Source organism: Dothidotthia symphoricarpi (assembly GCF_010015815.1).
Source record: "Dothidotthia symphoricarpi CBS 119687 unplaced genomic scaffold P153scaffold_13, whole genome shotgun sequence".
In the NCBI taxonomy this organism is placed as follows: Eukaryota; Fungi; Ascomycota; class Dothideomycetes; order Pleosporales; family Dothidotthiaceae; genus Dothidotthia; species Dothidotthia symphoricarpi.
The window spans coordinates 476,619-498,237 of record NW_022985020.1 but is presented as its reverse complement, the minus strand read 5'-3'; the positions used below and the strand labels follow the sequence as shown (position 1 = coordinate 498,237).

Genomic DNA, 21,619 nt, shown 5'->3' with positions numbered 1-21,619 from the left:
TGTACATGCAGGTCACAAGAGAGGAATAGGGTAGGTAGGGCGGACCATTTAGGTCTTGTGTCGGAGCAGATGATGCGTGACGCGATGGCCGCGGGTTAACCCCACGAAGCGCAGACCACTTAATCGATAACAAGCGTGGTGGTGCGTGACTCGAACACGCATCTTCAGTAAGACCCCAGATCGTGTACGGAGAGCTCCAAGATCTTGAAATTCTTAGGCTACAGAAGTTCGTATCGAGGGATGACTTGCCGAGCACTGCCACCTGCATGGCATCGAGAGAAGTAGATTATGTCAGCGCGCTAGGCAGCAACTGCCACTAGCATGCATGGGGAAGGAAGTCGCGGAAGCCACCGATATCGACCTCTTCCGTCAGCTTTTCTTCTTGGAAGATTCTGACTCCCTAAACCTTCTCTTTGCTTTGACATCCTCGCCCAGCATGGGATCGAACGCAGCTGCAAACGACGATGACTGGGAGAAGGCTGAGGGCGTCCCAAGCCTAAGCGACCCATTCATTCAAAAGTACCTCCAGGGAAGGGATTCATTGGTCGAGCAAGAGAAGAAGCAGCGAAGTGGTCTGTGAATCAATATCACAACTTAGAAACTCACGTCTGACAGCATTCAGACCACCTCTTCCGCCAAAATCTTTCGCCTATGGCCCAGGAAGCATGTGCCATAGTTTCTCAGATAAGATTCGAGGAACAGCAGACCCTATGGACAAAAGAGTACGAGGACAGCTTGTTAACCAAACATGTTGATGTGTTTCCTGGGATGATGTTCTCGCTAGCCAAGGAACGCATGGAGAAGAGCAAATTGTGGCAGATTGTGAGGAAGATGCCCAAGGGAGCACTGTTGCATTGTCATTTGGAGGCTATGGTTGATCTGGATTGGGCACTCGAGGAGGCCTTTAAGACTGAAGGTGTCTGTATCAGAGCCGATGGGCCACTCACAACAGAGGATGCACAACGCAAAACGCGCTTCTCCTTCACTTACTCTTCATCAACGAAATCCGACCTGTCGACCTGGAACGAGCAGTACACGCCCAATGACCCAGTCCCTATCGTAACCGCTGCAGACAGTTTTCCCTCCGGCGGCCGGAAAGGTTTCGTCGAATGGATACGATCACGCGTCACCATCACTCCTTCCGAGCACCTCTCTCACCACGAAGGCCCCAATGAAGTATGGCGCAAATTCATGTCCTGCTTCCCCATCCTCGGATCTCTCATCTACTATGAGCCCATATATAGAAAGTTCATCCGTAGAATGTGCAAGCAGCTCCTCAACGACGGCGTGTATTACGTCGACATGCGGTCCGCGTTCTACACACCCTACCGCAGTACAGGGCAATCAGACTGGGACGAGGATTTCTTCAACCTACTCGAGCATACAGAAGACGAGATCGAGGATTTCAAAGCTAGTGAGGAAGGAAAAGGGTTCTGGGGCGCACGCTTCATTTGGACCACGATTCGGCAGTTCGACAAGAAACAAGTCATTGCAAGTCGGTCACCCCTTACCTATTTTTATTCCTCTCAATATTGTCACCCTTTACCCCCCCTTCCTATTACTCTCCGCTACCCACAATATTAACAAAAAGTAGGCATGAAGCAATGCATATCTTTGAAACTCGACTTCCCCACCCTAATCGGCGGCTACGACCTCGTCGGGCAAGAAGACCTGGGCCGCCCACTCGCCGACCTCGCCCCCGAACTCTTCTGGTTCCGCAAGTCATGCGCAGAAAACGGCGTAGAAATCCCCTTCTTCTTCCACGCAGGCGAGACGCTCGGCGACGGCGATACAGTAGACGAGAACCTCTTCGACGCCATCCTACTAGGCACGCGCCGCATCGGCCACGGCTTCAGCCTGTACAAGCACCCACTGCTGATCGACATGGTCAAGGAGAAGAAGATCCTCGTCGAGAGCTGTCCCGTGAGCAACGAGGTGCTGCGCCTGTGCGGCAGCGTCATGGCGCATCCGTTGCCTGCGCTACTGGCGCGCGGCGTGCCTTGCTCGCTGTGTAATGACGATCCGACGATTCTGGGCCAGGGTGTCGAGGGCATGTCGCATGACTTCTGGCAGGCGCTGCAGGGGTGGGAGAACCTTGGTCTCGAAGGTTTGGGCAGTTTGGCCGAGAACAGCGTGCGTTGGGCGAGCTTCGAGGATGCGAGCCAGAAGGTTTGGGTACAGGACGTTAAGGATGGGCTGCTGGGAAAGGGCGTCAGGGCACAGAAGCTGAAGGAGTGGACGATGCGGTGGGAGAAGTTCTGCGCGTGGATTGTGGAGGAGTTTGGCGTGGATGAGAACCTCGAGCCTGAGGAGTGAAGGAGTGATTGGAGAATTTCTGTGTGGTTAGTTGCTTATGGACATTGCGAGAAGGTGGGATTCAACTCCAAACATGGTCTGTATCCGAGTATATTGAAAACAAAACCAGACTTCAACCCTCAAGCCGTCTGGGGTTTGCAAATCAAATTCCATATTCACATAAACTCACTCCCACCCAAACCCCATCCTATCCGCATGAACCTTCGCCAGATGATCCATCATCTTGTCTTTCCGCGGAAAAGCCTTTCCATCATCTGCCATGCTCCTCTCACCTAACAGCGTGCTCTAATCAGCCTTGTTCCTACATCATCCGTCGAAAATCCGATGCTGACCAGACGGTGTAGATCATGTGGAACAACAGACTGAGACTGACTCACATCCATCAACCGGGCACCAGAAGCGTGCCTTGTGTCCCGCGAGCCCCTCGTGCTTCGATTGGTGGTGTCGCTTCAACTCTGCGAGTCGACCGAAGGTGCGACCAGCGCAGGCGGATATAGAGCACTCGTAGATGTCGTCGCAAGCGTTTCCGTTGCTGAGTATGACGCCAATGGGTACGTGCTGCGGAGCGCGTCGAGTAGCAGCGGTTGTAGAGCGATGCTTCGTGATGCGATTTGTGTGTGCGTCACGGTTGTAACAAGTCTTTGTAGGGTTTAGAGGAAGGGGACTATTCCTGGGCGACGCAGGAGCGATGAAACTGAGACGGCAAGTCAGCCCAGTCCTATGTTTGTTTCTGTACGATCGACGGATCGCGGGCGACTCCTCGGCGGGTGGAGATCGGGATGCTGGGGGAACGAGTGCGTTACCGCAGGGACGAGGTAATTGGGATAGGGTACATACCAAAGTATACATTGAGCAGGCCGATATTTGACAAGAAAGTGCGGTCGGGAGACTTTGTAGAATCAATCCTACATTCCGCGGATATGAGGGTGGCCATGTGCGTGGGCGTGTCGGTGTCCATCAGTACTTCGAGAACGATAGTGCTCGACGATTCACCTGCGGTAGTAGGAAGAATCAGCCATGGGATACCCAACCAGGAATAGGATGTATTTGTTACCATACTGAAGGAACTGGCCTCTGAAGTCGAAAATAACCGAGTGCTTTCTTGCTAATGCATCTCAGACTTACGCAACATGCGCACAGTCGTGCTCAATACTAGGAAGCACCTCCGTTGGTAAGCTAAACTCTAATATCTTGTTCCAGAGTTGATCTTCAATCGTGGATTCGAGTTGGTTTGGCGTTAGTGTGGCATACATATTGCCTCGTTGCAGTGTCGCAGTGTCGCTGACTGGAGCTACGGGTTGGAGTTGGCATACGGGCCCTTGACGCCTTCAGTCAATATGCGAGGTCATCTTGGTCTGGGCCGAAAGCGTACAGTTGAATTCGGCGAACAAGGTATTTGAGTTCTCATCATCTAGATAGCCTGTGAGGTAGTCGTCCATGGGTTGGGACATTGTGGGAATGAAGAAACAAGTATACTATTTTGGAAATGAGTATGAGAAGATGAAAATGACTACAGGATACTTGGAGAAGAGGAGTGGGCATGTCTTTGTACGTATGAGGCTGAATGAGGGGCAATGTTGCCCTCCTGCACCCCCACTCTACAGGCCAACTTGCATGCACGCAGCAACACCTTCAAAGTTTACCTGCTTCGACGTCCCGAATATCCTTGTCATGACTACATTTCGGTGTCATTGTCGCTTGTTCTCCAGTCCGTCCAACCCGCCATACTCCAGACCCCACTGATACGCGCCGTAGTATCTGCCGTAATTTCGCATCCAGACCTGCCTATATCCCTTTATAGCTCCTCGTATCCTTTCTAGAAGCTCGGCATCATGTTGTTTCGCTTCTTCAGAGGTTGCTGGGAAGAACTTTGCTCTCGCAACGCTCAGCCAGAATGTTGTCTCGACAGCAGCCATCAGTCCTAGACCGGCGTATACCGTGTAACGCGTAGCTGGTCGAGCTTCCCGGATCTGCTGGAGTAGGCTGAATGATGGGAGAGAGGGTTCCTCTGCTGGGTGGTTTGACTTTGGTTGTGAGGATGCGCGACTTGATATTGGTGTGACATCTTTGGACTTCGTGGTTGTATGGCAAATACTGCGCAGGTAGCTACGAGTAGCGATGACGTTGGACTTTTGGAGAATTCCTGACATGGCTAATCCAAGGCGACGATTGACCTGAAAAGGGAATGATGATAGTGATTGAGAGGGATGAGTTTTGATAGAAAAAGTGAAGTCGTGAATAAGAATCCTAGAGAGTGAGAGCAGACGCAACTTATACCTACTATCTGGAGCTCGCATACCTACACTCCTCGCATTTCGTCGACCTGTTCACTGCTGCCTGTGCGTGTGTACCTGCCAAGCAAACATGTTCCATTTCGGGACGAAAAATGCGAACTCACGTGCCTGCGGCTAAGATCGATGCAAGCCAAGAAAGCAATCTCCCGATTTTCGACGCCATCCCAAAGCAGAAGACGTGAGAGCGCCGTGACGTAGAAGTGCCAGCGACGCTTAGATAACCGTGAAGGATGAATGATGAGCGAACACATGGCTAGCGACGATATCAACACGGACTCAGGTCAACGACCATATAGTGGTCCTAAGCAGGGGAACCAGGCGGTGAGAAGGAAGACGGCGGGCGTGGAGATTACCGACGCATGGTTGGTGTGCAGCGGGGAAGCAGGTCGAAGCAGGTCGAAGCAGGGATAATCGACTCCACCTGCCGGTCAGGTACACGCGCCCGGATTGTCAACACTCAGGCCTCGACAATAACATTCAGCACTCAGCACTCAACCACCCCATTTCTGCTCTGGTGTAGTTACTACGACACTTTCTTTTTCCCGAGCATGAGCGATGCTCGCCTTGTTTTTGTATCGCCTTTAATATTTCCTATCAGAACACATTGAATTGGGAGTGCTGCATCACCAGGGGAGGCACCCCACGGTAATACACGGTGTGATGGCAACAAAAAGCAATGACTATGTCCCGAGCCCACGGTGCTGTTGTGGAAGCAGCGACTGTGCTTTTCTCGCACACAATGGGAAGCTCTTGGAGGGCCTTGAGCGGGATGTGAGCAAAGCTGCACAGCTGGGCCAAGTATGTCGTGCTCTATCCACTGCTGTCCTCGCCTTGCGGCCGCCATCCAGCTGCCGTCACTCTGCGCCATGCCGCTGACCTTTACGCTGCAGGCCCTGCTCGTCCGCCACGAGGCCTACGTCGCCGACTCGGAGCGCGAGCGCAGGCAGATGGTCACCACCATCGAGAGCCTCGAGAAGGAGAAGCTGGCCCTCGAGGCCCGGAACACGCAAACCATCAAGGCCAACCGCGACCTCCTCGACCAGCTGGAGCAGCTCAACGACGCCGTCTTCGACTCGGACGCCCAGATCCAGGCCCTCACCGCCACCCTGCGCTCGACCGAGGAGGAACTGCAGCGGATAAGCTCGCTTGCAGCCCAAACAGAATTGCTGGAGAGGCAGCTGCTCGAGCTGGAGAGAGAGCAGTCGCAGCTGCAGAGCAGCCTCGACGCCAAGACTGTGGATGAACGGACGGCCATACAGCGGTGGAAGAGCGCGGAGAGGACGCTGGGTGACCTGCAGGACCAGATTGACCGTATCGAGAAGGAGGCACGGGAAGAGCTGGATCGCCATCTTGAGGTCGTGGCGCGCATGGAACGGAGAATGGTTGTCGAGAGCGAGCTGAACACGGCCGCAGGGAGACTCAAAGCAAAAGCTGGACAGGCCACGGGAGCCCCAAATGTCGTCTCGCACTTTGTTAAGGATATCCTGCTGGACAATGCAAACCTGCAACATGGCATACTGGAACTGAGGGAAATGCTCGTGAATTCAAACGAGGAGGTGGAGAATCTCCGCGAGCAGCTGAAGGACCACCAACCCGTCTCTTCCTCGCCGACAGAGCACAGTTCAGTCATGACACTGCAAAAAGAGTTGGAGATGGGGCCAATGCTGAACCAGGAACTGCACATCCACCACCACTATCATGCACCCAAGCCTATCAAGAACCTGCCCAAAGCCCCGATCCAAGCTCAACGAAGACCAAAGAAGAAACGCTTCAGCCTAACTCCTTCCAACTTCGATCCTTTCTCTCCGCAACTCGAACGCTCGTCAACAGCCACCATCCTCTCCCAGACCGCTGTTACAGTGCCCAATTCGCACCGTTGGTCAAGCGCCACGACCTTGGGTCCAGGCTCTGTTCCAAGTTCTCCAGTCTCCGAATCGCATCGAGGATCTGTATACGACCGAGTCTTCAGTGACGCAGCATACGACTCCTCGAGGCCAACCAGCCCCCCTGATTCGGTCGATATGCAATCGCCCAGGTTCGGGCCTGTGCGCTCCGGCGACTACTCGTTCGATCCAGACCAGACTCCACGCCACCGAAGACGCAGGTCTGCGAACTTGAAGCCACCCAGCCTCTTGGGGATCCGTAGTGCGAGCACGCCAATATCCATGACTGGCAAAAGTAGTCCTGCCACCGCCATTGTGTCAGCTATCAGCCCCGCCAACTCTTTCACAAACGACGTATTCACGCTCTCGCCTTCGCCATCCATACATCCTGAACCTCAATCCGCAATCCCAGAAGAAAGTGAAGATATATCACCCGGCCCAGCATCCGTTGCCTCCCCCGAAGAAGACGACATGATTCCCCCAATAACACACACCCAAACCTACACTCGCCCCCGCCCCCCACTCCGCCGCCACGCTTCTCACGAATCACTAATCTCCGTCCACGGCATGGACATTCATACCCTTCAATCCCGTCCATCGCAGCTCCTCATCGGCACCTCCTCACACCTCGGCGCAGGATCCGTCGGTCCTGAACTCACGCCTTGGACCGCCACTGCGCACGGCATGCTCTCCCGCACACCCGTCGACATTAACCGCGCGCTACTCGCGCAGAAACGGAGCGGTCCCAGGAAGAGCGATGGAAACGGAATCGGGCGGAAAGTAGGGGGCTGGGTGTTTGGAAAGTGGGGTGCCACGCCGGCTCCCGCAGTAGAGAGGCCAGCGAGCATATACTCGCAGCAGACGGCATCGAGTCAAGAGACAGCAACGCCGACGATAAGTCCAGAAGAAAGCAAGAAGAAAGATAAAGACAAGTTGGCTGCAAAACTGCGACCAAGCGGTGTCAATCAGTCAGGTCCAATCTGGGGTTTCTTCGACGTCCCTGAAACACCAACAACGGTCGTGGTGCAGGACTATGATGCTGATGCGCTGGGTGAGGCGCTCGCTGACGAGTAATCCTACGCAAAGTTTCCTATGTTGTGATATTTTACCCTCTTTTTCCCTTCCTGTTTTTCCTTATGTCTTCTGGGGCTAGCTGGCTTTTCATTATTGCATTTTGTGTTTGGTTAGACATACATATCCTTTCTTTCGTTTCGTTTCGTTTTACGACGTGCGTTGATGTGTGAGAAGACGCATCGCTGAGATGGGTAGATGGTTGAATTGCATAGAGATGAGATTGGATGAGGATGAGGATGAGATTGATACATATACCCCCGCTGACGACCACGCGGTAGTCCCGTTTCTTTTGTACATGGTAGTCAGTAGTAGACGGTGCAGACGAAGTTGAGTTCTAATGGAGAGGCTAGATGTATATACACTCGCAAGAAGAGTTTGGGTGCAAGAAGGATGTTTATATATTACTATGCAGAGAGATGCAATATCTTGCGAAGGGGTGTGATCATGTTCTGACGCATTTCTACTCCATCCACTGTTCTGTTTTATCACTTCATCTCTTGTCGTGTGCAGGTCTTTCGTGCTTCGTGCCCTTTCTGAGTTCTCTACTTTCCCGTGGAATGCAGCTCGTGCAAGATGGACCGCGCAAGATCCAGACGATGATCTATTGATTTTTCGCCAATTCAACTGTCTGAATGCGCGCGGCATTTTACATCTTCGGTGCTAATTAGTCGCATTAAAACTTGAACAGGATGATTTAAACGAGCAAGCAAGGACCTCGAAGTATCTGGAAACAAGGCGGTCGCAGCAAAGGTGGGAGACCATGATAGAGAATTCGGAGGTAGCAAACAGCGTAGAGAACAGGCTGGTTCAGAAACTTGACGATTTCCAGAAGTTGTTATTGCGTCACGTTAACCGTCCTGATACCTATTTACTGACGAAGATGAGCAAAGCTGATAAGCGAGCAATTACCTTACATGAAGACTTCATTAAGGGTAGTGCTTTTGGGAGGGCTGGTAAAGTTTGCATGCCTCTCATATATGGCCGCGCAAGCAACTTTCACGAAGATCGAACAGATCTCGTACCTCTGTAGAGCCTCCCCGAAGAAGACTACTTTTCACGTTTTCTGCAAACCACTGGCCCTTTTCAAAAGCGCAACACTGCGGATCCGCTCGATCGCACAACGCTATACAAGAACCCATACATTGTCCGGACAGTAGCCACACTCGATATGCTACTCGCTACGATGTTGCTCATTAGTGCAATGGTGAACCTGTACCTCGTGGCAAATCCGAAAGCCAAGTTAGGTCTACTTGCGGTGTACATGTTTTCGTTCGCGTCGAGTGTCGTTCTGTGTACCAACGCGAGACGAGCAGAGGTGTTTGCTGCTACCGCGGCTTATGCGGCGGTACTTGTTGTGTTTGTTAGCGGAGAGCTGGGTGGGGGCAACAGTGAGCAGTGCTTTGTTCAACTTGAAGGCGGGATCTTTAAGAGTGTCAGATGTCCGAGTTGAGAGGGTTAGACATTCGGTGTGCAAAAATGGAGACGGCCACACAGGATTCATTGCGCTTAGCCGCCAGTCCCAGAGTCTAACTCTATGAATGGGTATCTTGCGGTCTTGAGCAGACGACCATGTCATCTTGGTCATCTCGTGTTCCAGTCCATGAACCCCCGTCGAGAATTGGAAGCTTGCAGGTATGGTGAGATGGCTCGACTCCTTGAGAACAGTTTGTCGCCCAGATTGACAAACGCAGCAGGCTTTCTGGACCTGAGTGAGGTTGTTGGTCAAGGGTGGATGTCGTTTGTACTCACTCGTTAACATCACTCATCACTATCGGATATCTCTGTCTCTAATTGACAACGATCAAAGGGAGTTTGACGCATCTACAAACAATCCAAACATCGCATATCGAATGTGTTTCCCATAATGACATAGCGAACTGATGAGATTGTAGATTCTCGACATGGGTGTTGTGAAGTTCGTGACGACGGATAGAGTTGTTGGGAAAGCCGCGTTCTGTCATTGGTTGAGCTAAGAAGACAGTCGTTTGTTTTGTCCCATAGGTACAAGCGTACTACCAACATCATGTTCTCAGAGAAAAGAAAGAACTTCTTCATAATCTCTCGATGTGTATGGCTTAAGGCCGATTGACAGTTCGTGCTTAGATTGAGACCTGTCAGCAGTGATCTCTTGGGAATGATGTACTGCACCGCAGCCCTTTCCAATCGGAGACCATCTCCGCAAACCCGCAGGTAAGTCTAGACTCTCTAGCCTTTGTTACTTTGCACCCCTTACCCTCTAGCGTCAGGTTGGAAGTTGAAAATATGGCGATGGTGGAATGCGGCGTGCACAGTATCAGATCAACGATACCATGCATTTCTGCAGAAATGTCAGACCCATAAGAGCTCCGACAAACCCTTCTAGGTTTACAATTCTTTCCTTAGATTGTGTGGATGTGGCGTTGTGGTGGCGTTGCTAGTTTAGAGACGACTCTTGCTTCCGGCTTACGTCACCGAAGTTTTTGAACTGCATCCACTTCTACCTACTACAGCACGCTGTCAACGAGTTGCTACACGAGAGAAACGAACCCCTGGCTAGGGTTGATTTTACCCTATCCGCTGCGGACATGCCTTCAAGTCAGCCTGTGCGCCTCGATTTGGCACAAAATGGCGCCGCATCCCTGCGTGGCGTAGGCATGTTGGACTTGTTGGAATGCGATATACGGCCCACTTTCGTTCTGGATATGATAAAGGCCGATTTATCACGCGACGATAGAGTTCTACCAGTCTACTGGAATCCGGCCATGGCTACCACCGATTCGGAGAGCCTATGGGATGCTATAACAGGCAAAGCCAGCACGAACGGCACAAAACCGGAAAAGTGTGCGGTCTTTTCACATTTCAAGAGCTGGATCTTGGACCAGAAAGCAACGAGCAGACCCTTTGTCTATTGCAACTTGAGTTGGATGAAGGTCCTGGTTGCAAGCCGGTGGAATGTCATAAGCGTTATCTCAACAAATTCATCCCTGGATCAAGAGAACACAAAGCCCGAGAGAGCAGGGCCTTACAGAAATATCTCACAAACAACAGTACAGACGTTCAACTGGACTGGTGATGTCCCTCCCGCGAAACTGTCGCCTCATGTTGCGTTCGCGCGTAGCATCGATTGGTCAAGCACTTCATTAGGACCGATGAAGTTATGGTCTTCACAGCTACGCAATGCTGCCAATCTAGTAATGCAGGATCCTCAGCCCGCAGTCGTCTTTTACGGTCCAGATCTGATCATGATATATAACCAGGCGGAAATCGAGCTTCTTGGTGATTTTCATCCTTGTATGGGTGTCAGTGCACGCGTTGCTCTTGCTTCAGTCTGGTTCAACCATTTTGAGCCCATGATTGAACAAAATCTAGCAGGAAACACGGTCGAGAAAATCAATACGTCCATTCATATGGTTCGAAATGGCTTTATGGAAGAAACGTATTTTTCTTTGAAGTTCATACCACTCTTTGACTCTGATGGTGCTACGGTTGGTCATTATGAATCACTTGTTGAAACTGTAGGTTCATTGCCGGTATCCTTTCTTTTTTGATCTCTGAGCTTAGAGATCTACACTCTGTCGGCCAAGAAGTATTCAAGATTCTCGAATCGATTATCATTGGAGATGGTTTACTTTCACACCTAATGGCATTTACTTTGTAACGTTCACTAACTGAGATGTAGACTAGAGATGTGATCTCACGAAGACAGTCGCAAACGCTCCTGGATCTGAGCGAAGAAATACCGCGAGCACGCGACACTGAATCATATTGGGCCCTTGCTACTGAGGTGTTGTCCCGCAACGATAAGGACATTGCATACGCTTTACTTTACTCGACGGAGACTGATGGAAGCGGATCAGGATCAAGCAGGACATGGTTCTCTGATAACTATCAACAGTGCAAGCTCCAAGGCTCATTCGGACTGCCAAATAGTTCGCCTGCTGAGCATGAACACCTCGATCTCCAGCAAGACCATGGCTTTACGCCATACTTCCGACAAGCTATCGACGCTCAAAAGCCCATCATCGTTCGATTCGATCCAAGCTCATCAGCTCCGGAATCGGTTCGAGGGACACAGTGGCAAGGCATCGGCGACCCCTGTAGAGCAGCGGCCATATGCCCCCTCAACCCTACGTCGTCGAAAGACAATATTCTTGGTGTTATGGTTATCGGATTGAATCCTCGTCGGCCTCATGACGAGGATTATCTCCAGTTCATTCTGGTAGCTAGCCGACTGCTCTCTACATCTCTGACCTCAATACTGCTTCACGAAGAAGATATTGGACGTCGGGAACGAACCATTGCAAACGCTGAGGCTATGAAATTTCAGCTTAAACAACAGCTACTAGAATCCCAAAAAGAGGTCGAGCGAAGCGCTTCAAAGTTTCAACGTTTTGCGGAGCGAGCCGACGTTGGCATTTTCCTCATCGACATGAACGGCGTCTATTCGTACAGGAACGATGCTTGGTACACTATATTGGACCCGGATACCTCCAACCTTGGGCTCGGCGAAGCCTGGGGCGCACTTATAGACGATGAATACGCGTCAATGGGGCAAGCCAAATTCGAAAAACTTGTAGAGACAAAACAACATCAGTACGCTACAGGTTGCTTCCGGCATACATTGTGGCTGACATGTTATAGGTCATTCGAGTTACGCCTGAAGAAAACTTGGAAGGTGTCAAGCAAGAGCTTCGATGAATCCGTTCCTGAGCCACAACCCAAGTGGGTTATTTGCTCAATATTCCCAGAGCTGACAGAGGATGGCGAAGTTTTAGAGATCGTCGGCTGTATTACAGATATCAGGTACGCTCCTTCCCATCAATTGTCACATGATTTCTCACATAAAAGGTAAGCCGGCAGAAATGGGGCGAGAAGCTCCAGGCTACCCAAGCGTTGAACGCTCAAGAGTCCAAACGGTAAAAGTCATCCAATGGAAATTCTATGATCATTTTCTAAGCTTATTCAGGCAACTGGAGAACTTCATTGACACTACATCGTACGTTGTAGAGTTGCCATTCATCTTGGATCCTCTTTCCTGACCTCGATTGCAGACACGAGATGAGAAATCCTTTATCTGCAATTGTCCAGTGTGCCGATGTCCGAGTTCCATCAACCAAATCATGCGGCGTCCCTTTGCTAATCCTTCCAGAGCATTATAACCTCGCATCAAGCCTTCGAAAAGTCCACTCGCAATCAATCGGTTTATCGGAGTATCTTAGACACCACTATTGACGCTGCTGAAACCATTGTTCAGTGCTCAAAGCACATGAAAACCATCGTCGATGGTGAGTTGTTCTTCTAGATGTGCGGTCTCCAATCATGGCACCTCGTCATTAACACACTTAGATGTGCTTACAATGTCAAAACTGGACTCTGGGCTCTTTACAATGACTCCAGTTGATGTAGCGTTGGAGTCAATTGCGAGGGATGCCGTCAGAATGTTTGAAGGCGAGGCGAAATCGGCTGGTGTTGACCTGGAATTCCAACTCGAAGACTCATGCAAAAAGATCGATGTTGACACTATTTCGCTAGATCCAACTCGGGTACTACAAATATTGATTGTAACGTTCCCCTTTCTTAACTTCCATGCTTAAGCTAACGATAAAGAACCTCATCACCAATGCGATAAAGTTTACACGACTCGAGGAGACGCGTCACATCTCTGTCAGTCTGGGTATATCCCTTGAAGAACCAACCCACAACGCTGTCGGAGATGTACCGTACACACGTTCATCGGAAACGTCGGAGGCAAAAACTTTGCAAGCGGACTGGGAGAAGGGAGAAACGGCAAGTGTTGTTTAGTTCAGGGTACAAAGACATACAACTGACAATGAAAAGGTTTATGTCATGTTTTCAGTGCAAGATACTGGACGTGGCCTAAGCGATGCCGAACACAAACTCCTTTTTGCCCGCTTCTCGCAGGCTTCGCCTCGAACACATATAGATTACGGTAAATTAAAGTTCACCTTCAACTGCTGTATTGATCTCCTGACATCTACTATCTAGGTGGTTCCGGGCTCGGTCTCTTCATTTCAAGACGGCTCACTGAGATGCATGGCGGTGCCATTGGGTTCGCGTCAAAATCAGGTGTTGGCAGCACCTTTTCATTTTATGTGAAAAGTCGAAAGGTCAAAACATCTATACCAGACAACGAAACCAAAACCACAATCGAACTAAGTATGCGGGCCCGGCAAACGGTACTCCGCAGTCGGTCTCGTGATGATGGGAATGAGCCTCTTCTACATTCGAATCCTATCGAGGAAGATGTCGCCAACAGCGATCTTCACATTCTCATAGTAGAAGACAACCTAGTCAATCAGCGCGTGCTTGCCAAGCAACTACGAAATATTGGAATGCACGTCGCTGTAGCGAACCACGGTGGCGAAGCTCTCGAGTACCTACGCAGCACTAATTATTGCGTGGCAGACAAATCTGCAAACCATCTCACCTTGATACTGATGGATTGGGAGATGCCCATCATGGATGGGTTGACTTGTGTGCGTAATATTCGGGAGCTCCAAAAGCAGGGAGTTGTACATGGACATATCCCTGTTATAGCAGTCACGGCAAACGTAAGGTCAGAACAGGTTGAGATTGCATTGAAGGCTGGTATGGATGATGTGGTCTCCAAACCGTTCAGGATACCTGAGATTTGTGCGTGTATACAGAGAACCCTCCGCAATACAACTGGAAAATGAATACATAATACGCCCGAATTGTCACGATGAAAATTCCCTGGGAGGATGAATGGAGATGACATGACTAACTTAAAATGAGCCGGCCGAACCATAGGTAATAACTTGTTGTATTTTAGCAACACAAACGATATAGGTCGCCTACTGAACGCGCATCATTTGAAAGGATACTGGTAACCATTATCCAGGAATTAGGAGTTTGGCCACAATATTATTGAAAGCTTACAGGAAGTATCATATGACGAGACTCGGTCGTTATTGCCAAACAATGAGTAAATGTGGCTGTGTTATAGAAGCCCTTGAAGGGAATACCGAACTTATTCAGCAATCAAAGCCTCGACAGCACTCGAACGGCGGAATTGTACAAGCCTAACAGAGCCTCGTTCACAGTTCGATGTTCACGAGCTCGACTCTTTCCCGTTCCGACTATTCCACTCCCGATCAAAGACCTGGAGACTTCGTTGCGCAGTCGGCACAACATCGAGCGCTTTCACGCTGACCCTGTCCTTCTGGCTCAACATGAACGCCGCAGCCTCAGCAATGTCGTCCGTCACCAAAGGCTCGAAGCCCTCCATGAAATCATCGTACTTGCCCTTGTCATACCCGACCCTTGCCTCATGTCAGTACCCGATTATGAAAAAAAAACACTCTCTCCAGCCAGCATTCACAAGGGAATGAATAACATACCTCTGCTCGTGAAAGTTCGTTGCCACAACACCTGGCCTTAATGCGAGAACCTTGATGTTCGTTTCCACGAGTTCTGTCCTCAGCACGTTGGTGAACGCCTCTTGACACGCTTTACTCGCATGATACACCGCCTCACCCGGGAAAGGCGGAACCTCTAACCCCGTCGTACTTGTGACATTCAAGATCGTTCCTTTGCCCCGTTCTTTCATCTTTCCTTCATTGAGCACCGCGTACGTTGCGAACATGAACCCGTTGATATTAGTGCCTGTCATCGTGATTATATCCTCGATCTCAAGATCCGGGAACGCGTTGGGAGCACCAAGGGCCAACCCTGCGTTGTTTACAAGGATGTCGATAGGGCCAGCGGACGAGACGATGTTAGACACTGCTGTTGCGAGGGCAGTGTGTGAGCGGACATCGACAACAGCAGTGGAGACTTTCAGGCCTGAGTGTTGGGATCGGAGATCCTGGGCAATCGAGTTCAGCTTGTCTTCTGAACGGGCGAAAAGGAATAGATTCGCGGACTCAGCAGCGAGGCGCTTGGCGATGGCGGCGCCGATGCCCATGGAGGCTCCTGTGATGAGAACATTTAAGTCTTTGAGAGACATGATTGAATGCAAGTGAGAATTTATATTTTATGAGTTGTAAAGTGAAATAACTCTCTGAGTATCGAATGGAGAAAGAATGTTCGTATTCTTTAGCTCAAAACACCAAACCAAGTTATGACGTCACCGTGATTCAAAGTGTGAGGCAATAAGAAGTATCCATAAGCTAGGTATCTTTACATATGTTTCTTCTGATATTGTTAGTTGTAATCTGTATTGATTACGCGAGGAGGCTTACAGTATTATCTTGTTTTATCATACGGTCGTGTCGTATCAACAACTCCTAGATGTGCCTGGGTCGTCTTCATAGCCATTGGCAATACCATGATGCGACCATGAATCTCTCGTGTTTCTATTCCTCTGCTCGAGATAGATTCTCATCCGTCCCATCTCTGTGCTTCCTTGCTGTAGCCGATAAGCCCCAGATCAATGTTAAGAGTCTTAAGCATCATATCCATCGTGAACGACTGCTTCCCATTAGCATCTCTCGACCAGTCACCCAGTGAGTCCTGACTCACATCGTCGTCAGCAACCTTGTACTTTTCCTCCTCCTCCTCGACTTTGTCTTCCGTCATATCCGCATACTTATCATACGCCTCGTCCACAACCTCTCCTTTCTCTTTCGCTTCCTCCAGTCTCTCCCTCTCAGCCTCTACCTGTGCCTGCCGCTCTTCCTGATCCCACTTCTGCGTCCTCTCTTGAGCTTCCTTCTCGCGTTCTTTCCAGGCACCTACACCCCCCATCCGATTGACCCTGTCCCGTGTACTACCAAACAGCTCCTCCGCAGCAGCTCGACTTGCTGTTCGCCACTTGTCAATCAAAACTATCAGGTTGTCATCTTCTGTGGATGTAGCAAGCCGTTCTGCTTGTGAGAGGATTTGAATGTCGCTACGGAGCTGTACAATCTCGCGTGTGAGTGAGGGTTTCGAGGGCGTCTTCTTAGGTAAAGATCGTGAGGGCGTAGAGGTTATAGAACGTGATACAAGCGATCTTGATGTACGTGCGGTTGGAGGTGCTGGTGTTGCAGGCGATTCTTCAGGCCGTGCGGGTGTGGGTAATGGTTGCACGTCATTGCTACGCGCAGTGTTCAGTACAGGAAACACATATGCCGGATCAGGTATGACAAGATCCGAAGGATCTGACGAAGGCGGGTCAGAACTTGTGACAGACTTCGAAGGTGTCTTGAATGGTGACTTGAACGGCTTGTGGAGCGTCTTCGTAGCTTCGTTCAACCGGCGGCGTTTGGCGTACGGCGTTGACATCTTGACATTCGCGGTTGCATTGGATATTAGCAAGTGTATTCGAACAGGGTGCGCTGTTTGAGAGTGAGTGGATTGGCGATCTTGTAGTCTGACGACTTCCGTGGAAAGTGGAAGTGGCACGAAATCCAAAATGGTCTAGCAGCAAACGCGCGGTCACATGTAACTTCACTCCGGCTACGTCATCACCAACAGCCATGCTTGAAGTCATGAACACGCGCAAAGCATAGCCTCAACATGTTGCCAAGTTGCAAGACCGTCGCCTCTGGCCAGACTTCTATTCAAACATGGCAACAACTGGAAGGAACATTCTTTTTTAGTAGACTGCCTACTAAGCGATTGCTAACAAGCTACTTGCTTCGTCACATCCTCGACACTTCCTCGCCTAAAGTCTGGGGGTGATGGTATGATCTTTCAATTTCGTACATTCTTTGCTCATTCCACTCTCCTTTACGATCAACCAAAATCAGAGAGGATTGATACGACCGTCCTCGACACCGGATCTCAGCTTGATCATGAACATATGTTGGAGGGCTAGTCAATTGAACCTGATCAAGTGTAGTAGGTCAAGATCTTACAAACGACAATGTTTTACAACTACCGTTGTGTGGGTATGGGCGCCAAACTTTTTCTTGTGCGCTGGTACTACGGCAAAATGATTCCGGCTGTTTATCAAAGGGTTGGATTCGTGGAAACGAGACGAGGGTTATCTGGTAAGGTTCGAGATGTACCAATTGATTATAGCCAAGCAGAACAATTGAACATAGTACCTACACAACATATGTTGATGTCTACGGCGTACGACTGAAATCGCGGACGAGCATGGCTTTCAAGGCAGATTACCTAGACTACAACTTGATCGAGATGTTGTATCGGTCCAGTCCAATGGCCACTCCCGCAACAGTAGCCATGTACCCCACCAGAACCGCCATGGATTGCATTAGGCCCATATGCAGCGTCGGCATCGTTAGATTGACCAGACCCGTAAAAAGGTTGGCAACTAGAAAGACGGCAAGGCCATTACGGTTGAAAGCGTACAAAATAGTGCTGGTGGCTTCTCTACTTCTCTGCATTTCATCTTCCTTGGTCGAGGCTTTGTACAGATTTGGAAACAACACAGTTTCGATGGCACAACATATCGTGATTTGGTAGCTGTTGAAAGCAGAAACCCACAAAAAGTAGGGAAGGTTCGCCAGGCGTCGGGATACTGAGAGTCGAAGGCCGTAGTAGCTGACCGAGAAGTAGAAAAGCGCTGTCCAGATCAAAGAAGCTATGGCCAGTCTACCTAGTATGGACCGGCGGACAGTGGAGAACATCGACGTGTTCTTCGGTAATGATTGCTGTCTCGGTAAAGCTGATGATCCTAAAGATTGGCCAGCAAGGAAGATAGCAAGGTAGCCAACAAAAGAAAATATGCCCTCTCGGTTCTTTGACAGGAGGTCGGTCCGCGGCGCGATAAGTATGAAAGCTCCCAGTGTAGTCTTGTTCAAGGCGAGCTCGTAAAGAGCAGCCAGTGCAAATGAGAAAACGGCGTAAGAGGGTACCAAGTCGAAGGCTGCTTGAAAAAGCGCAGCAAAAGGAGGCAGGAAGCCTAGCGTGAAGAAAAAGTTCCAATGGACGCCATACTCAGTGACATGCTCTGCATAATCCAGGCCTTTTACAGAGATTAGTCGTATAATACCAAGAACAAGAAGCGGAATGGAGTGTCTGATTGACGTGATCAACCGCTTAGACAGCGATGGCCGTCGACCTGCTCCCTCTTTCAGGAAAGCTCGCACGGAGACGACGCCAGCTGTGAAGACGAATGAGCCCACGCCCATGTCCATCAGCGACGTGCCCCAGTTCTCGACCTTAGCGAAACGGCGTGGGAAGACCGGAAAGTCTACAGCCAGTATAGCGACGCAAGTTATGATCATCATAGCCCCGCGGTAGTGTGTGATGAACGGCTTCACAGGAAGCATATCCGGCTTGGTTTCTGATGGTTTGTCTTTCTTCGGTGGCCGCGAGGCGTCTCGTTTCGTAGAAGCCGGTGGCTCCAGTACACAAAGTACAGCCGCCGGAAGAAGCAGGAATAGGTTGAGCACCCACGGCGAAGATGAATAGATGGTCGTAGCGAACAATGGAGCTCCACAATTGAGCAGAAAGTCGACAAAACAAGCAGCAGGGGAATACGGTGTGAACACGCGCATGCGTGATTGAATGACCGACCAAAGTAGGATGCTCAGCTGTCATCTACAGTCAGTGTGAGCTTCATGGCATGTCGTGGGGCGTATACGGTACAGGCATTGCGAGCGAAACACTATTGACATCAGCTACAGAGCTCCCCGTGTGACCAGACACCCAGGCCTCCTTCATCTCCTTGTATGTTTTCGCCATTGCTAAGAACGAGTGCAAAACAGTTGGGCGTAGCCGTGTTAGTGCAGACTGGGAAAGACGCGTCAAGGTGTCATTTTCGGAAGTCGCGTTGCAATCGTGGCCCAAGCGTCTCAACGTCACTGCACCGCGCTTTCCTGTCCTGCTTCCGACACACAGCGAAGAGCTATACCTACACGAAGCATAGTAGCATAATATTAACGGAGTCATTGAACTCGCATATGGCTGTCTTTGAGACTCTTCAACTGAGAGGGGCACAACGCTAATCGCGTATAATTTCGAAAGAGCTGTCATGGAATAGGACCATTACGAAAGCTGTTCAGTTTCAGTCACTTTTAACACTTACAAACAGCTTCCTGTCCATTTTCTTGTCGATTCTTTGGTTCTGATCATGTTTTGAGTTCGAAGCCCAGTTGAGGATCTCGAAACAGCAGGAAAGAGCACACTATGTATGCCCTTACTGATTGGGCTGCTCGCGCACCCTCAACTCGAGACCACTACTGCTAGATGTATCCCTTTCGTCTCCTTCAATGTCAACCACGATGATTTCGATCTGCCTCTCTACTTGTGTAGGTAGCAGTAAACTTGTACAAGTCATTTCCTCAACTCCTTGAAGTCTTACGCTGGACAAGCTCCTATGCCTTCGCCAGACTTATCGGCCTACTTTGTCTTCATCACTTTCACTTTTCACCGTCCAATTCGTGTGCCGGCGCGTACCTTATAGAACTCGCGTGGCGGGGTCCACCAAAACAATCGCCGCGTTCCAAGACTGCCTCACCAACGTTTTCTTCACCGTGTCTACAGCACAATAAGCCTCTACCATGTCCTCGCCGCTCGTTGAAGTCGATGCCAATTTGCGACAGTCCAGCGTCAAGCCGGCCACATCGTCCAAGATTCCCAATCCTCGGACAACGGACGGCACTGGTAGCATAGGACCCCGCAATCCTTTTTTTGTGAGCGCAACTGGGTCGCCTGGTTACATGGCCTTGTCTCTGCCCTCGAGAACTGCCAATATGTCGCCTACTATTACCTCCAAAATCCCACGCAAGGGTCAAACGCCAACGCAAGTGCCCTTCTTCAAAAGCGCTGCGTGCGGCAGTGGTACTGGTCAACAGCGGTCTAGTTTGCCCAGGTCGCGCATAGGACGCAACGCGCCCTCATCTGTCTCATCCACCCCTATGGTATGTGCCCGACGTCGTACTATTGACGACACGCAGCTAATTCTACAGGATTTGAACAAGTTTAGCACCGTATCCATTTGCGATAAGCCTCTTCCAAGCCCACCGGTTGCGCAGTTCATTAATCCAAACAGCCCCCTCAAGGCGCAGCGTACGCTGGTGGATGCAGAAGCTGGAAGCCCGTCAGACGAAGAATGGCCCATCCTTCGACCTGATAGTATTTCCTACGTTGACAAAATCGCCATACATCAGCAGCGCAGCGTTTCCTTGGGCTCGACGCCACGCCGGGTTGATGGAACAATTGCCACCGACGAACAGACGATGCCTTCCGTCATATTGGGTTTACGTATGGAGGCCAACGTGAAGTCTCTTCCCGCTCAAGACCTGTCACTCTGTGACAAGCGGCGCATGCCATCGACCGAGTCCTGCAGCCCAGACTCTGGGACTTCGGACGTTGACACTTTCCATGCCATGTCGACTGAAATGGATGTAGCTATGGAGAGCCCACTTGCCCACACGAAGGGCGCCCCAATCACGATTCCCCCTCGTACCAGCTCTAAACGTAGCTCGCTGCCTCTTTCTATCCATGACGCTCCCGTAACCCCTGCGCTACCATCGTCGGCCCCATTGCGACACGCCAGATCGACCAGCCCTACAAAGAGGCCGATGATCGAGGTCAAAGCGGACGAAAATCTTGTGTTTGACATTGCTTCCTCACTCCCGGAGCAGCAGCTCGTTGATACATCCACAACTGGTCCTCGGTTCCAAGACGTTCAAAAGCATATGCGTGATGTATTTGAGCCTGTTGACAGCTACAACACATTACACCCACGATACGGCTCGATTGACAGCAACTCGCCCTCGTGCCTGGACGCCGAGCCTTCGTTTGACGACGAGATACCACATGGCTTTGAGGGTAGCGTCCGCATCAAACGCCTGTCGTGGCATTCTACTGCTTCCGGAAAAGGACCAGTTACGAAAACAGGTCCTGTGTTGACGATCAATGGAGATGCAGACGCGGTTCTGCTTGGATCGCACGATTCGGTTCCAGATATACCTGCCATACCAGAGCAGGTTTCTGAGCGAGTATTATCATCACGTTCGCTGAACACCCTGACTGGTCACACTTCAAGACAAACCATGCCCAAGGCATCTCTAGACATTGTATTGCGCACATCCATCCCGAATTCGAGCAAGACCGGAACGATCAAAAGCACGCTCGTGAAGATCAACCCCATCAGGTCTATGCAACCACCTCGAAATTCCAGTGGGGAAG

At 50.5% G+C, this 21,619-nt stretch overlaps 9 protein-coding genes across 9 annotated transcripts; 3 read left to right on the top strand and 6 right to left on the bottom strand.

Annotated features, from left to right (window-relative positions):
- Positions 1-436: 436 nt before the first annotated feature.
- P153DRAFT_376921 (Metallo-dependent hydrolase) lies at positions 437-2,316 on the top strand (the record flags this gene model as incomplete). Its single annotated transcript, XM_033669705.1, has 3 exons — positions 437-572; positions 623-1,495; positions 1,595-2,316. The coding sequence occupies 3 exons, from the start codon at positions 437-439 to the stop codon at positions 2,314-2,316; spliced, it is 1,731 nt and encodes a 576-aa protein (XP_033522408.1).
- Positions 2,317-2,508: 192 nt separating this feature from the next.
- Positions 2,509-2,931, bottom strand: P153DRAFT_261112 (uncharacterized protein; the record flags this gene model as incomplete). Its single annotated transcript, XM_033662832.1, has 2 exons — positions 2,509-2,583; positions 2,686-2,931. Coding segments are annotated over 2 exons (321 nt in total), but the record flags the coding sequence as incomplete, so codon positions are not given.
- Positions 2,932-4,004: 1,073 nt separating this feature from the next.
- Positions 4,005-4,466, bottom strand: P153DRAFT_386990 (uncharacterized protein; the record flags this gene model as incomplete). The annotated part of the gene is made up of 1 exon (XM_033670598.1): positions 4,005-4,466. One exon carries the CDS (start codon positions 4,464-4,466, stop codon positions 4,005-4,007), a length of 462 nt encoding a protein of 153 aa, XP_033522406.1.
- A 609-nt stretch (positions 4,467-5,075) lies between these two features.
- On the top strand, positions 5,076-8,021 carry P153DRAFT_343090 (uncharacterized protein). The gene is made up of 2 exons (XM_033665991.1): positions 5,076-5,408; positions 5,501-8,021. The coding sequence occupies exons 1-2, from the start codon at positions 5,271-5,273 to the stop codon at positions 7,565-7,567; spliced, it is 2,205 nt and encodes a 734-aa protein (XP_033522405.1). The 5' UTR covers positions 5,076-5,270; the 3' UTR covers positions 7,568-8,021.
- Positions 8,022-8,813: 792 nt separating this feature from the next.
- Positions 8,814-9,326, bottom strand: P153DRAFT_386988 (uncharacterized protein; the record flags this gene model as incomplete). The annotated part of the gene is made up of 1 exon (XM_033670597.1): positions 8,814-9,326. The coding sequence occupies one exon, from the start codon at positions 9,324-9,326 to the stop codon at positions 8,814-8,816; it is 513 nt and encodes a 170-aa protein (XP_033522404.1).
- A 500-nt stretch (positions 9,327-9,826) lies between these two features.
- P153DRAFT_319207 (uncharacterized protein) lies at positions 9,827-14,273 on the top strand. The gene is made up of 11 exons (XM_033665079.1): positions 9,827-11,061; positions 11,226-12,139; positions 12,188-12,349; positions 12,400-12,462; positions 12,513-12,542; positions 12,598-12,643; positions 12,696-12,831; positions 12,893-13,107; positions 13,154-13,339; positions 13,385-13,496; positions 13,553-14,273. The coding sequence occupies exons 1-11, from the start codon at positions 10,132-10,134 to the stop codon at positions 14,242-14,244; spliced, it is 3,486 nt and encodes a 1,161-aa protein (XP_033522403.1). The 5' UTR covers positions 9,827-10,131; the 3' UTR covers positions 14,245-14,273.
- Positions 14,274-14,379: 106 nt separating this feature from the next.
- Positions 14,380-15,583, bottom strand: P153DRAFT_367921 (short chain dehydrogenase/ reductase-like protein). Its single transcript, XM_033668386.1, has 2 exons — positions 14,929-15,583; positions 14,380-14,850 (listed from the first exon to the last, which is right to left on the bottom strand). Exons 1-2 carry the CDS (start codon positions 15,534-15,536, stop codon positions 14,640-14,642), a joined length of 819 nt encoding a protein of 272 aa, XP_033522402.1. The 5' UTR covers positions 15,537-15,583; the 3' UTR covers positions 14,380-14,639.
- Positions 15,584-15,675: 92 nt separating this feature from the next.
- Positions 15,676-16,889, bottom strand: P153DRAFT_432426 (uncharacterized protein). Its single transcript, XM_033672970.1, has 2 exons — positions 15,772-16,889; positions 15,676-15,724 (listed from the first exon to the last, which is right to left on the bottom strand). The coding sequence occupies exon 1, from the start codon at positions 16,793-16,795 to the stop codon at positions 15,911-15,913; it is 885 nt and encodes a 294-aa protein (XP_033522401.1). The 5' UTR covers positions 16,796-16,889; the 3' UTR covers positions 15,676-15,724; positions 15,772-15,910.
- Positions 16,890-17,640: 751 nt separating this feature from the next.
- On the bottom strand, positions 17,641-19,168 carry P153DRAFT_294307 (GPI-anchored wall transfer protein 1; the record flags this gene model as incomplete). Its single annotated transcript, XM_033663947.1, has 2 exons — positions 17,641-19,017; positions 19,073-19,168. The coding sequence occupies 2 exons, from the start codon at positions 19,166-19,168 to the stop codon at positions 17,641-17,643; spliced, it is 1,473 nt and encodes a 490-aa protein (XP_033522400.1).
- Between the last annotated feature and the right edge of the window lie 2,451 nt (positions 19,169-21,619).